Raw genomic sequence first — 15,636 nt, 5'->3', positions numbered from 1 at the left:
TCAGCCTTGTGACGGTCCAAACCTGTTTGACTTTCTGTCTGTGGAACCCAAAAGCAGATCTCAGGCATAATGCAACCCCAGTCACCATTCAGTTTCACTGCATGAAACACAAGAAGAAAACAAATGTGTAAATCATTCATGAAACCATTCTTATGCACACTTGTCTAGTTCAATTCAATGCAACAATTTATGTAAAAATGGTTAAGCTCCAAAAATGTCCCAGAAAAGATCCTAAAAATAATCAATGAGTTCACAACTCATGTGTTATGGGTTGTGTTGCAAGTCTTCTGAAGCCTAATAGCTTTTTCCTTTTTTTTATTTTTTTTTTGTTGAAAAAGACTAAACTTGAAGTTATAATTCAGAGTTAAAATGTCTATAGCATTTTTTGTGAATCAAACCTGTGATATTATTTTTCTGAGTAACATGAATGAGATTTGAGATCATGAGAAAATATTTTCAGAGAGTAACTGATTAAAAAACACAAGTACACAGTCAAACAATACAATTTCACACAGAGAAAGTTCATAGTAATAAAGTACTGCATGTGGTGCAGGTAACTTACTGTAATTCAATGTTGCCACTGAAATGTTCAGATTATTTTAGAAATGTAATGGTTGTTCTGGGGAAACAAAAGAACAAAGCTGATTATTCACAACATAATATTTATTGACCAGTAAATGGCTTTAAAATGGTATTTGAGAGAATGAGGACACCTGTAGTAAAGTTAGGCTAAACAAAAACAGAGCAAACTATAACCTGTTTTTGTTATTCATAACAAACGCCAAGAATCAGAGAATTTTCTAAATTAGTTAGGCTATATCAGCAATTTGAAGACACAGTTGTACAAAATATGTTGAATTGAATGACTAAATCAATCTAAGACAATAAGTCAATCATTTCCATTTGTTCATTAGATCAACGTAAGTTAGTTAGCATCGCGGCTAAAACCAGATACTGTGCAATAAACGAGTGGTAAACACTGTAAAAACGTAGTAATGTATAATAAATTTAGTTTATATATATGTGTGTTTAAATATATAGTGAGTAGACTCTGTATATTTATTTGGCGAGTTTACAAACCTTGTAATGGAGAGCCGAACAAACGGCGGAAGCTTTGATGAGAGGAGCCGTTACTTTCAAACCGATGACGTCGATCAGCTGAGCTTTGTTGCGCGCGAGCAGTGCGAGCATCACTGAAGCGACGACAGCAGAGGAATAGGCTAGCAGCAGTTTCGTGACTGAATAAAACTTCTCTCCTCCTGCTTCTCCTATATAATATTATTATTATTTAGTGTTGTTGTTTAAGGTTTAAATGACTTAATAAAATAGGCCTATACTAAATATATGTAAGCTACCCAAGTGAAAAAGACTAGGTTACTGTTAAATGTATTAAAAATGCATTAAAGTATATTTTTATTGTAGGTCTACTAAAAACACACTCAAGTACATTTTTAATACATTTAATAGTACGTCTTTTTCACCTGGGTATGTATACTGAATCAAACTTAAGTAGCCTATAATAATTATAATAATAGGATAATAATAATAATAATAGAATAATAATCTAATTCTGGCCTCACTGAACCATTGGGTTCCTCCAGATGCTGGCTTTAACATAAGAGATCTTCCAGGAACCACTTAAATGTTAAAAGATCTTCCAATAACCCTTTTATCGCATTCAAGTTCCTCTATTTTCCCCCAAAGCACTTCAGGGTCTCATGGTAATGAAAAGGTGACTCCAGAACCTCTGAAGTAAATACAAAGTGCTTAAAGGATCCCATAAGTTCCAGCAAGAACCTCAAAGATTGTCAATGCTCCTCCAGTAACCCTACTATAGGAAAAAGAGCTTTGAGGCACCAAAATTACATTTTGAAGTTCCTTGAGTATCCAACAGGATACTTGAGGCTCCTTTAGTTTTTACAGTGTATAAGCACACAGCTTAGACAAAGCAAGAGTGCCTTTTAGACAACTCTGTGAATGTTCTTGAGTGGCCCTGCCAGAGCCTGGGCTTGAACCCAATAGAACATCTCTGGAGAAACCTGAAAATGTCTGTTCACCGACAGTCCCCATCCAACCTGACAGAGCATAGGATCTGAGGAAAAGGATGGCAGAAAATCGCCAAATGCAAATGTGCTAAGCTTGTTGTCACATCATACCCAAAAAGACAGGCTGTAAAAGTTCTTTGACTAAATACTGAGTTTACGGTTTGAAAACTTATACAATGCACTTATTTCAGTTTTCCTGTTTTTGTCGCCATATCAAACTTGATGCACATGGTATCTTGTTTACTTGCTAATTTCTTAGGTATCACACACAAAAAAGGTTTCCTAGCAGATTTTCTAAAAGCCTGTGTAGCTGAAGTTATATCCCAGCAAGCCAAACGAGCCAAACATCATTGTAACTGTGATTTCAGCCAGCACAGTTTTTTTGTGCAATATACTGTACACTACTGTACATTTATTTGAGAAAAATATTTAAAGAATGTTTACACTTTAAAGTTCATATAGACACTTTTTTTCAGGATAAATAGAAAAAAAAAAAATTAAATAGAGCATAAAAAATATGAATGTCTCCAAACTTTTCGATGGTAGTATACATCAGACGGTCAGTGAGGCGTAAAGGTGTGAAATCTGAAGTGGAGACTGATATTGCTTGACTCATCCTTAGAGACTCATAATTAGCAACTAAGTATGTACTTGTACAGTAGCATCTTGTCTATGTATTAGTTCAGTAGTGACACAATTAGAAGTTAAAATTATTAGCAAGAGCTCCAGGGTCCTTTGTGTTATTAGCATGCTTTCTGTAATTACAGTACCATGATTTGTGATCTGCATTATAGGTTATTTATAAAAGGAAGCATCTGCTAAAGGCATTAATGCAATGCAAATGTATAAGAGTTTCAGTCTTTACCCTGTAGCTGCCGCCATAACACATCCGCCCTGATTAGCAGTGGCTTCCACGCAACAGCCCTCATGGTCGTGACTCATGCCAAAGTTGTGGCCGATCTCATGTGCCATGGTGGCAGCCGCCCCAATGGGTAATTCAGAATGGTCCTGGAAGAAAAGATAATTTCATCTACCAGCTATAACAAACATCACAATAAATGAAGTAGCTGTTCAAGCACTGGTTTAAGAGTCTATCTAAAATGATGAATTCATATACTGTACAGGATTAGAGTATTTGCCATTCTCACTGCCATGCAATAGATTAATTGTATTTTATGCTTTAAATTGGACATAAAGGCTATTTGTAGCCCACAGGCTTCCATCGTTGCTGTGCCACAGTAGGTAAATGGCAGTAGAAGCCCAGAGGACATCACTGATCTCAAAAGGCATCTTTGTTATGTTACAATGATGCCATAAATTGTAAAGAATGTTGTTTTTTTGACCTGCAGGTGGTAATTTAAGTACCTTGGCTAAGGGCAAACAGAATAGCCTTTCTTTTATCTTCATACCGTGACACAAACAGAAATGCACACACAGTCACACATATTTCTAGAAAAAGCAGGGACAAAGAGATGTCTCTGCAAAGGGTATGCAGTGTTGATTTTTACAGACGCCACTGTTAATATCTCCACCATAACAAAAACGGTGAATATCACACACAGTTGTATTACAAATGATTTTCTATATCCAATTTCTTTCCCAGGAACCACACTGTCATTGTCATACTGGTTCAAAAAAATTTGAGGGACATGCAGGAGCCCGTTTAAGATAAGGGATGCTTTCTCAAACCCTAGTCATGGACAAGACCACACATGAATTCCAACAGTGAGTCTATACTCCCACACTGTAACATTTTGTTTTTGTTTTTGTTTTTTAGAAAAAAAATCTGTTAATTTGTTTAAAATGTCTTAGTTACTATTGTAACCTCCGTTTCCTGATGGAGGGAACGAGACATTGTGTCGAAGTACTGACCCTAGGGGTTGCACTTGGGAGCCCCAAACAACCTCTGACACCTCGGACATAGGGTATAAAATAAGGTACTCATTCAGGTTTGTGCTGTGGAGCCGAGACTGTCCCGGCCATTTCAGCAGGTTGTTCGGTGTTGTGGCAGGAGGGACACAACGTCTCGTTCCCTCCATCAGGAAACGGAAACTATCTGTCAGTCACTTCAACATTGAGTTGATGTACTGACACTAGAAGTCCCTATGGAGCTAGCAAGCTACTACATGCCAGGTAACAAGTGTTCTCGCAAAGTTGTAACCTTCCCAACACCCCACGCAAAGAAACTTACCACGATACCCCCGTACCACGATGGGGCAGTAAGGACCGTATATTCAGTGGGAATATGTCGCTTCAGTGGTTTCTTGACCTTTTCTCTTAAAAAAAACAAACGAAAAAAACGTACAGCTGCAGAGACCTGCATTAAGTTAGCGTTGGGGACTGGTGACAGGGCGGGAGTGGGTTGGGTATGGGTATGCCTTATCCCAAGAAAGCGCTTGCAAGTTCATCACTTGGTCCCTAAAAGAGGCAGTGGGATCTTTGGGCACATAGCCCAGCTGGGGTCTCTGGATTACATCAGAATATACCAGAGCGAAGTCTAGGCACGTTTCGCTGACAGAGAACGCCTGCAGGTTCTCAACCCTGTTGATGGAAGTGAGCAAGGTCAGGAGGGCTGTCTTTAATGAGAGGGTATTTAACCCAACTGACTCTAGGGGCTCAACAGGGAGTCTACAGAAAGGTCCCAGGAGGGAATAAGGTGTGGAAACCTGGATTTTTACAAAGGTCTATGACCTATGCACTGACCAGGCTTAAGGGGAGACACCCCAGGTGAATAGAAAAACAAAACAAAAAAACTAATAGATATCAGCATGAAACTTCCCCAGTTGATTACTGACATTAAGAAAAATCTCATAAATAAAAAAAATTATGTTTAAATATGCAAATTAGGTATTATCTCATAAAAAATTGTCTAATTTACATATATTTCACTCTCTGGAAATGTCAGAGCACATCACGTGAAGCATCTGAATGAATCACGTTGTCAGAAATTGACACCAGCCAATGAGATTTCGCTTTTAGAGTTAAATGCCCCATTGGACTTTCACGATTGGTTGCTGATAAAAAGGAAATGACCATATTTGGATCCGATAACATTGTACAGGAGAGAGAGAGAGCTTTCCAACGGTATATTTGATGACAGGGTGCAGACAGCGATCGCGGAGCAGCATGTTGATTAAAGGGCCGTACACACCAGGACGAATATCGGCGCGCGTTATCCGCCAGCGTTTTTCAACGCGTTTTTTGTGTTCACACCCAAGCCATTTTCGCTGACGATGAGCCGAGTGAACATGCAAATTCATTCCCTGACATTAGATGGCGCTTAATACCACTCCATAACAGTTCTCTTTTATCAAGATTTTTGTAGTCGCTGTCGAGTTTGTCATAGTTCTTTATGTTCCGACACCAACGAGACCAGCAGCTCTACATTCATCTTGCCTTGCATCTTCCTCGTCATATTTCTTCCCGGCAGTGTAGACGCTACTCGGCGTATATCTTCTTCGCCGTTACGTATGTGTGCTCGGCAAGACCGTTTTGTGTTTGAGGGCCCCCAAGTTGTGTTTTACTGTAAGTTCAGAAGCTCCAGACACGTGAGCAAAAGCGGCAATCTCATTGGTCAGATAGTTTTTGACGCGGCGCGTCAAACCAAAAAAAGGAACCCGAGGCGCTTTTTAAAAAATGACGCTTTTACGCGTGGCGTTTTTCGCGTCGGTGTGCACACTCACATTGGCGCCCTTTGTTTAGTCACGAGGTGTTAAACGTCGGCGAATATCGCGCGTGAAATTCGTCCCGGTGTGAACAGGCCTTTAGAACGCCAACTTTTGTTGAATTTAGGAGAAATCTACAGATGAAAATAGACAAAGTGTAGTAAAATAAAGACCTAAATGTGTATTTTGGACTTTTTTCCACCACAAGTCTGAAAGAAGACATTGATTATTGTTACTGAAGACAAATAGTCCAAAATCTCAAAATTGACCAGTGAAAAAAAAAAAGGTAGACACTAGGTAGACACTTTTGCCTGCCGTGTCTCCCCTTAAGGCTGCTGATCATCAGTGTGGAGCCAGTCTCTGGTTACAGGACACTAAGGCAGTCCCTCCTTTTCCTTGGAGGACTTAACCTCCTGGGACCTCTTGAGGAACCTGATAATCATGCTTTCTTAAGGATTTTAAGCCATTGAATCCTATTTCGGGTTCTCAGCGCTGTTTGGAGAGCAGGTGGCTCCAATGGGGAAGGACTTTGGCGGCGGACAGCCGGGGTGTGGGTCCTGGGCGGCCTGCTCTTTAGGCTGGAGGTCTGGTCTCACTGCAATATTTTATCACCTCTGTCTGTTATTTGTTTGTTTTTTACAGCTGCTGCTGGGTAAAAATCCTCCACAAAATCTCCTTGCAAGATGAGGTGTTGCAAAAGTGTCCTTTCTCAGCATCCTTCATCTTCAAAGAAAAGTGGACATCGCTGGACCAAATGCCTGTGAAATCGGTCAAATACTCACCCTTTAATTCTGCGATTGACAACTCATCCTCATCTTGAGAAATTAGGTTCGCCCGCAGGGAAACTGCTTAACTCATCCATGAACTCAACCGGGAGAGACAATTGTGCTGAAGAATGGAAGGTCTGTGGAGACTCACAGGAGACGGTTGAAATGCTTCCACTGGTACCCTCAGATCGCCCTTAGCGCCTGCAGCCGAGGCCTTGTACATACAGTAGTAGCAGAAGGACCAAGACTTTCAGTAACCGAGGTGACATTCTGCTTGGTAGGAAAAGTGACCGCAATGTTCCCATGGGCACGTTCTTGCAATGAGAACATGTACTATCCACCAAACCAGCTTAGCATGGGCATGGCCTAAACTGCAGCAGTGATCGTGGCCATCTGATGAAGCTGTCTGGTGTCGACCACATCCAGAAATACACAGAAAATATTGTAAGAGAATATTCTTTTTTGGAAATGTTTCTTTTGTTGGTGTGCATTGAAATGCAGTAAGATGGGAAGCATTCCACATCTAAGAAGGTATGCACCCAGCTTAAGTTATTTGGCAACCGTGACCAGATCAGTAAACTTTCTGTGTTCCTTAGGAACATGCAAGGAATTTCATACCCGCATATATTATCCCCCTCCTGGAAACAAGGAGTGCAAGCACCCCGCTTAGCATAAGTGTATTTTTTTTTTATTTTGTGTTGCAACCATTTAACCCTTTGGTGAACAGTCATGTCAGTTGGTGGGTGCACAACAAAAGATGGCAAAATAGACAGCCTTGTGTGAATTTTTCTGCCATAGAGGAGCACGTTACACCTGCAAGAAGTCAGTTACCACAGGTTCCATGACTTATGATGCTGGATGGCCATTTGGACAGTGTGTTTGAGTACACGGCTGAACCTCTCTGCAGCACCATTAGCTGCCAGGTTGTAGAGAGAGGAAAGATGGTGACGAATAATTCTTCCTTTCAGAAAAACAGAAAAAGCAGCAGATATACTCAATGGATTTCCATTTCTATACTCAATGGATTTCCATGGCGGCTGAAGACTGATGACAGAAACGAAACCACAGAATCCATAAGTGACAGTGTGAGTAAAGGAGACCTCACACCATTTGCTGTAATAGTCACTTAATGTTATAGCAATCTTCTAGTCAGATGTAGCAGTGTCAAATGGCCCGACTATGGTTATCAAAAGTACCGGTTCTTCTGTACCAAGTCGGTACTGAAATTTAGAAAATATGACGATACCAGCATTCCTGTAGCACCGGTAGTCAAGTCAAGTCACCTTCATTTATACAGTATAGTGCTTTTTACAATACAGATTGTTTCAAAGCAGCTTGCTTTACAGTGAAGCAGCTACAGGTAGTATAGACTGTACTGGATATATTCAGTACCCGCTGAGAGGCGGCTGCTTTCAGTCGTTTCCGTGTTTATCTAAGTGCAGGGCTCCAGACTAACTGACCACAAAAAGACTATTTAAATATGAATCCTGGATCTTCTGCGCATCTCTGAGTGAATGGCGCAGATGCACGGTTTCAATTACCACAAACATAGACACACACTGAGCACGCGTGACGTTCGCTGTGTTATCAGCCTCTATCACCTCACTATATGAGGACATGAATGCACAAACTAACTTAATCTCCAGAGCCGCTCTGGGTCTGATTCACTTCATGAGCATTTTACCTTTTCATATGAGAAAAAAACTATCATCACATCATACATCCACAGAAAGTTCTTCACGGCAACCCCTCAAGATAAAAGTTTGGTTTAACTTGAAGAAATTTACAGAAGAAATATATTGGGCTACTGATGTACAGTACAGTAGATTTAGCTTTACTATTAAACAGCATGTGGCCTTCAAATGTTTATATGTATTATTTACTAATAATGATTACCGTCATAAATAATAAATTCATTGAATTTAATTGAATTTTTTTTCTTCAAATAGTTAAATAGTTCCAACAGATTTTTCTGTGGTACCGAAACTGGTACCGAGAACCGTATAATTTTGATGGTATTGGTACCGACTACTGGAATTTTGGTATCGTGACCCTAGGCCCGTCTATATCAGACAGCCACTTTCTGCCATGGTCCATCTGGAGAGGAGTAGGATGTGACTTGACAGTTTAGTCATTGAGCTGACACACATGGCAGGAACATACAGCATCATGAACCTAAGCATCCATCCCTGGCCACCAACAGAGATCAGGGAGACGTTGTTTGGTTCTCACCTCTCCCTGATGTCCTTCGTGCGCTATGGAGACCAGCATAGATAGAAGAGAAGCAGGTGCAATCAGCCGTGAGCTCTGGAAGACGAAGTTATCCTTAACAGACAGCTCCATTTACAGTTTATTATATGGCAACAACTCAACATCTAGTCCCTTGGGTGAAGGAGGCCAACCAACCATTTGAAATGTGTAAGAAGTTAGTGCAGGTGCAGGTTAGTGCAGGACAAGAACCACATGCTGCATCAAGACAGAGAATTACAGGCAGCAGATAGAAAAGAATCAAACTCCTCTTCAACATCATCAACAGGAGCTGGAGAAACAGCATTATCTGCAGAAGTAGACAAGGGCAAATGTGACCGATAATCAGCAGGAGCATTTTGAATCACATGTACACGTGATTCATCAGGACACTGGTTTGCTGGAAGTGACACTTGTCTTCACTGAGCTGTAAGCCTGCAGCTTCTAGTCATTGTAAGACCGCTTGAAGGTGTGGCTTTGAGAAACTATGCCAACTTTTTGCACGTTCTTTCAATGCATCCTCTGCATCATTATACGTTTTACCTGTTTTAGGCAATGAGTAGAAAATCCGTCGTACCCCTGTACCGAGACAGTGAAGCAGTACAGCTCTCCGTCTTTCATCCAACCAAGTATCCCTTGTTGCATCAATAATCAGAAGGTAATTTTCAAAATTCAGCAGCCATGTGCTGAACAGCATAGCAGGCTCAGCAGGGCAAGGCAGGAAAAAAACTCAGGAAAAGGCACGTTAGAAACAGACATCTTTGTGATCAACGATAGCGAAAAAATGCCTAGTCCTCGTCACCAATTTGTGGGATATGTCAGGAGTTAATAAGCAAAGAAACACACAGAGACAGAAGTACAGTAGAGAACTTCATCCATCTTCTTTACTCTTTCTCTCCCACACATTACGTCATTAACCAACACTTCAAAATACAATGTTCCTCATGAACACAATAGCCTACCTATAGAGGCCAATTAATTGTCTTGCACATTCACAGAAATTGCAAAATAAGGTGGATAAGTTCATTTTCAAGCACCAATATCTCATCACGTAATACTTGAAACATAGTGACCATATTTTTTACAGTGAATTTCTGGCATCCACAGCTACCGTTTTTATCCTAATTTTTAATTGGATATTTAAAAAAAAATAGCAGACAGAAGTGGTTTGAGTACAGGTGAAGGGGTAAACAAAGTCTATCCACTTCTCTAACTCACTAGTAATGCCTGTAACCACAGTGACAGATAAAGACAGTAAATATCAATACTTTGTAGTGTGTCTTTTTGACAATGTGACATTTAAATTTTACTTTTTGGCATTTGCACTGCTTTTATCCTCTCAGATACTACATGTGGTCAAAAATCATCACATAGTTACTCATAATTATAGAAACTATGCTATTGTGTGAACATAGTAGGTCAGCGCTTAATGATCCAAATTATTAAAATGTAATATGCAACCATTGTTGACATGTATCAAAAAAAAGTTTTTTCGTGTACCTCATTGATCTCAGTAGGACTAAGCAGGCTATATTGATGTAATGTAGAATGAGCCCATCCATGTGTAATATCCAGAAGAAACGCTTCACCCCTCATTGGTATTCTGCAAAGTGCTCCTCTCCAGCCACACAAAGCAATAGAGCCAATAAGAGGCTAATCAGGTGTGTTGGAGCTATTGATCATTTTATCAAATCCCCTCATGAGCCATACACAAACACACAATCTATACACACACTGTTTACAGCCTGTTCCAGATACAAGCATTCACGCTTTCTTACCACGTTGATGCCGCCCGAGTTCTCGTGACTGCACATGCCCTCCAGCGGAGCCATGCCAATGGTGGTGCCCTTGAAAACCACACCACTGCAGGGAAAACAATACATAATTTCAGCTTTGATATCAATAAAAATGCAATGCATGAGCCATTCTTTGAACACACGCACACGCACACACACACACACACACACACACACACACACACACACACACACACACACACACACACACACACACACACACACACACACACAGGAAAAAAAACCCTGTATGATTGTCTTTCTTTCTTCAGCAGAACACAAAAGTAGATATTTTGAAGAATGCTGGAAAAACCAAAAACTTTTGTTTACCATTGACCATTAAAAATAAAAAGAATTTGTTCCACAGAAGAAAGACAGTCATACAGGTTTGGAACGACTACAGGGTAAATGTAAATGACAACAGTCAATTTTTCTTCCCATTTCTGTGTGAACTATCCCTTTAATAATGTATAACGTACAATAATATCAAGCAAACTTAAATCCATTTTTTAAAATATACTTCATTAAGAATAAGTTACAGGACAGTCTTGTTTTAAACATGTGCACAGGGTTGGTGTGTATTGTGACTAACGTGAGTAGTTGGGCATTGTCATGTTTCTTGCGGGATTTGAGTTTCTGTCTCCACTGAAGAAAGGACCAAAGAGTTGAATTTGGTTCCTCGTTGATAATGCACTGGTCATGTTCTGTCCAAACCTCTAGACCAATCAGAGGCACACGAATGTTCAAGACTCTGTAGAACTGATCAGACCAAAACAAAAAATTAGGGACGAGGTACAGACATCAATACATTTTGCATTCAGAAAACAAATATGCACTCTAAACAGTCAACAAAACCTTTGAACCAAAGAAATGCACCAGGCTTGACATACCTTATCTACATAATTAGCAATTTCCATTATCCTCAGTTTAGTTTTGTCAAGGTCCTTGTTTTGCTTTCTGTACTGTAGAGACACGGCAGGAGGAAAATTGATCGAGACAAACATACAAATGCATGAGAAAATGCAAAAACCTGCTACAGAGAAATTTGATTAACTAAATCCAGCTGTAATGAAATCTTACATAACCTCCTGCCTCTTTTGGTGAATATTATACAGATTCAATGTAAATGTATGAAAGAACTCAATCAGAAAACTCAACAGAATGTAACACTGAAAGACTGTCTGCATGACCCTCAAAATAAGAACTAAAAATTTAATTCACTGATAACTTCTTGAAAAACTTCTTATAGACGTAAGATATCATCAAAGGGTATTGACAGAAAAGAGAGTGAGTGCGAAAGAGCGAAAAGGCTCTTCCGAAGCTCTCTATATTTAAGCAACAATTGCTCAGTGACCACATTTGAATGAGAAAGTAACACTAGGCTTAAAGCACCAGTTCTAAAGCAAAGTTTATATAACTCGGCCTGTATTTGAAGCTCTAAAGCCTTAATTCCTGTGGTGAACTTTTCTGGGTGGAAGTTTCTAATTAGCAGTAGTGAGCGTGACACAGGCATCATCAGCTTACCAGTGTGTTGTCAGCTACTATATACAGTTCCATGTACTTTGTAGTACCCCCGGCATTTCGTCTAACCTAGGGGTGGGGATAAATACAGAAACAAACAAACGACAAGCAGAAAGAAACGTTAATTGCTGGAGGGCAGGATTTATGGATTTGTTTCTCTAGTCTCTTGAGGCTTGTTTCTTCATGCATACAATAAATGTCTGCAACAATTTGACAAGTGAGGAAGTGACAATTGTATTAAATCACACATATTGAATTTAGTATAAAATAAGGATTAATTTAAATGCTAATTGTCATCCATGCCCACATTTTTTTTTTTGTTTTTTTTTACAAACTGACTACAAAAGCTCAAAGACTGTATGCAATAATATTGTAGCAATATAGCTTATTTTTTACTGCTTGCCGTCACTGCTGTTCTTCACGTTCATTTTTATTTGCATTTTAATTGATGGGTCTAATTCACTCAAAAGACTGCTTTGGCATAGTAATCACAAAAGTGTTCAGTCGTCTCAAAGTGACAGCTAGCACTATACAGCAACCAAGCAGTAAATAAAAAGAGAATGAAACAATAAAATAAGGGGAAGAACAGGATGTGCATATAAATCATCTTCATTGTCAAGCAAACCAAAGGAAAATAAAAGTGCAAGTTAATAAATGTTCATAAGCAATAAAAATCAAAGCACCGCACGCCAAAACGAGTCTTGTCAGGAACTCGTTTGTATGACTATTAATGGGAATCGCACGGAATTTAATTCCAGTTTAAATTAATTAAGTAATGTTTAGCTCCCCCTAATTATATTGCAGAAAAAAAAATCTTACAGAAAATAACTATTTAATAATAATTATAATAATAAAACAAAAATACACAGTGACTGTCTACACATATTTTGGCAGGGTCCTGCTTATGTACAAATGCAGTATGTAGAATGTTTTTACTATGTAAAGAATGTCATGGACTCAGAAATGCACAGTAGCTCCGATATTACATTGCTTTTAGTTTTGAGGACACATTGCAAACTACAAAAAGCCAAGGAGAAACCAAGTGATCCACTGTCATTTGTTCTAGAAATCAGATTCCAAGGCAAAATAACGTCAATACGACTGTACACGAGGGATCTGTGACATTTAAAGGCTAAAAGCCAAACAGGGACACACTGTAGTACATATTACTATAGTATACATGAACCTCAAAGTTCAGGAACTTTGTAATACAATAGCACCAGGAATGCATCATCATTGAGGAGCGAGCACATTAGTCCACACTGTTTATTAATTTATGGACCCTCTAATTCTCATTTGTAAACAGCTGGCCAGTTAGATGACTTCACTGCTTAATGAGAAAGCAAGTGCAGGCAGAATAAAAGCAGTAGGAGGGCTCCCAACTCCTGCTAATGATCCTCAAGAGTTTTATAATAAGCCTACATTATGCACTTCATCAGTCTGAACACTTAACCTGGGCTTAAGATGGCCTTATTTCTGTACTGTAATGAGCCAAAACACATTTTTATTTCCGCAGCGCATTATGGGGGAAAGAAAATGTACGAAAATTGGTTGAATTGCAGACTCACAATGCAACACAACAGCTTTGCGTCAGACAACAATGTTCTCTCCTGTGAGTGGCCTTCATTTAATAGCTATCTAGTCATTATAGAATGGAGGGAACAGAACATCTTTGCTTTTGTGAAAGAGAAATTGTCTCTAACACTCACAATCCACTCATGAGATCAGAAATAGAGACTTTACACGTTGAATAATGACGGTAATAACTCTGTTATTATTTCCCTAATTACCATAATGCTTGCAAACTAGTGAGAGCTGCTTTAAAAGTGTGACGTCTGTCACCTGGGCAAAGGATTGATTAATAGACTTTTTTTTGCATGCCATCTGTTTTAATGAAATACATTCTGTAAAGATCAACATTTACAGATATACAGGGTGGGCCATTTATATGGATACACCGTAATAACATGGGAATGGTTGGTGATATTAAAGTCCTGTTTGTAGCACATTAGTATATGTGAGGGGGCAAACTCCTCAAGATGGGTGGTGACCATGGTGGCCATTTAGAAGTCGGCCATCTTGGATACAACTTTTGTTTTTTCAATAGGAAGAGGGCCATGTGACACATCAAACTTATTGGTAATGTCACAAGAAAAACAATGGTGTGCTTGGTTTCAACGTAACTTTATTCGTTCATGAGTTATTTACAAGTTTCTGACCACTTATAAAATGTGTTCAATGTGCTGCCCATTGTGTTGGATTGTCAATGCAACCCTGTTCTCCCACTCTTCACACACTGATAGCAACACCGCAGGAGAAATGCCAGCACAGGCATCCAGTATCCGTAGTTTCAGGTGCTGCACATCTCGTATCTTCACACCATAGACAATTGCCTTCAGATGACCCCATAGATAAAAGTCTAAGGGGGTCAGATCGGGAGACCTTGGGGGCCATTCAGTGTGTGAAGAGTGGGAGAACAGGGTTGCATTGACAATCCAACACAATGGGCAGCACATTGAACACATTTTGTAAGTGGTCAGAAACTTGTAAATAACTCATGAACGAATAAAGTTACGTTGAAACCAAGCACACCATTGTTTTTCTTGTGACATTACCAATAAGTTTGATGTGTCACATGGCCCTCTTCCTATTGAAAAAACAAAAGTTGTATCCAAGATGGCCGACTTCTAAATGGCCACCATGGTCACCACCCATCTTGAGGAGTTTGCCCCCTCACATATACTAATGTGCCACAAACAGGACTTTAATATCACCAACCATTCCCATGTTATTACGGTGTATCCATATAAATGGCCCACCCTGTACTATGAAGACAAATGATTTCATTTCTGACTGACCCTTTGATGCAAAGGTTTAAGATGACCACTGAACAGGCTCAGGTGTCCAGTTTGATGGCTGTGTCCACATGTGCCACTTTTGATAGGCAGGTCTTCAGTGCGATGGAAGGTGTGGTGGAGAACCTCCTGGCCTCTGATTGGTTCCAGGTAGTATGTATCATTGGAGTTCAAGACAATCAGACCTCTAAAAAAAGGAAATCAGAGCAATGTCAGTTGCATTGTTGAGGTTGTGTCAAAAACAATTAGAGATGAAGGGAAGGGATCTCTGTATCACAACAGCTTTCAAATGGATACTTCACCCTAAAATGAAAATCATGTCATCATTTACTCATCCATTTACAAACCTGTATGACTTTTTTCTTTTGTGGAACATAAAAGAAGATATTTTCGACACCAAAAAACACTGGAAACCAATGACTTTCATTATATGGACCAACAAATGCTGAGACATTTTTTTTTATCTTCTTTTATGTTCCACAGAAAAGTCATACAGGTTTGGATGAAGATGAAGGAGAGTAAATGATGACATCATTTTCATTTTTGCGTGAATATCCCTGTAAGTTTTTTCAAGGTTTTGCCCTTATCAATACCATTTAAGAATGCCAGAAAAAATGAACGAATCTATGAGTTAATTTCCATTTGATCTCTCTCTTTTTCTCACAAGCACACATAGAAACACAGAGAGGAATTTTAATTCCTCTTGATCCTTCTTCTGGCCTCAGTAACTAATCATAGGG

General features: G+C 39.4%; 1 protein-coding gene across 2 annotated transcripts in view; it reads right to left on the bottom strand.

Annotated features, from left to right (window-relative positions):
- The window catches only part of adam19a (ADAM metallopeptidase domain 19a), a 103,221-nt gene that overhangs the window by 22,046 nt on the left and 65,539 nt on the right, over nt 1-15,636 (bottom strand). For both annotated transcript variants that reach the window (XM_081348457.1, XM_081348458.1), the window contains 6 exons: nt 14,900-15,083; nt 12,045-12,110; nt 11,411-11,482; nt 11,113-11,279; nt 10,503-10,587; nt 2,911-3,053 (listed from right to left, as the gene is read on the bottom strand). In XM_081348457.1, the coding sequence (XP_081204583.1) occupies nt 2,911-3,053; nt 10,503-10,587; nt 11,113-11,279; nt 11,411-11,482; nt 12,045-12,110; nt 14,900-15,083 (717 nt within the window). The remainder of the gene's footprint in view (nt 1-2,910; nt 3,054-10,502; nt 10,588-11,112; nt 11,280-11,410; nt 11,483-12,044; nt 12,111-14,899; nt 15,084-15,636) is intronic.

Source organism: Scardinius erythrophthalmus (genome assembly GCF_964197995.2).
Source record: "Scardinius erythrophthalmus genome assembly, chromosome: 2".
Lineage (NCBI taxonomy): Eukaryota > Metazoa > Chordata > Actinopteri > Cypriniformes > Leuciscidae > Scardinius > Scardinius erythrophthalmus.
The sequence above is the reverse complement of the archived record's forward strand: the minus strand, read 5'-3'. Positions and strand labels throughout refer to the sequence as shown.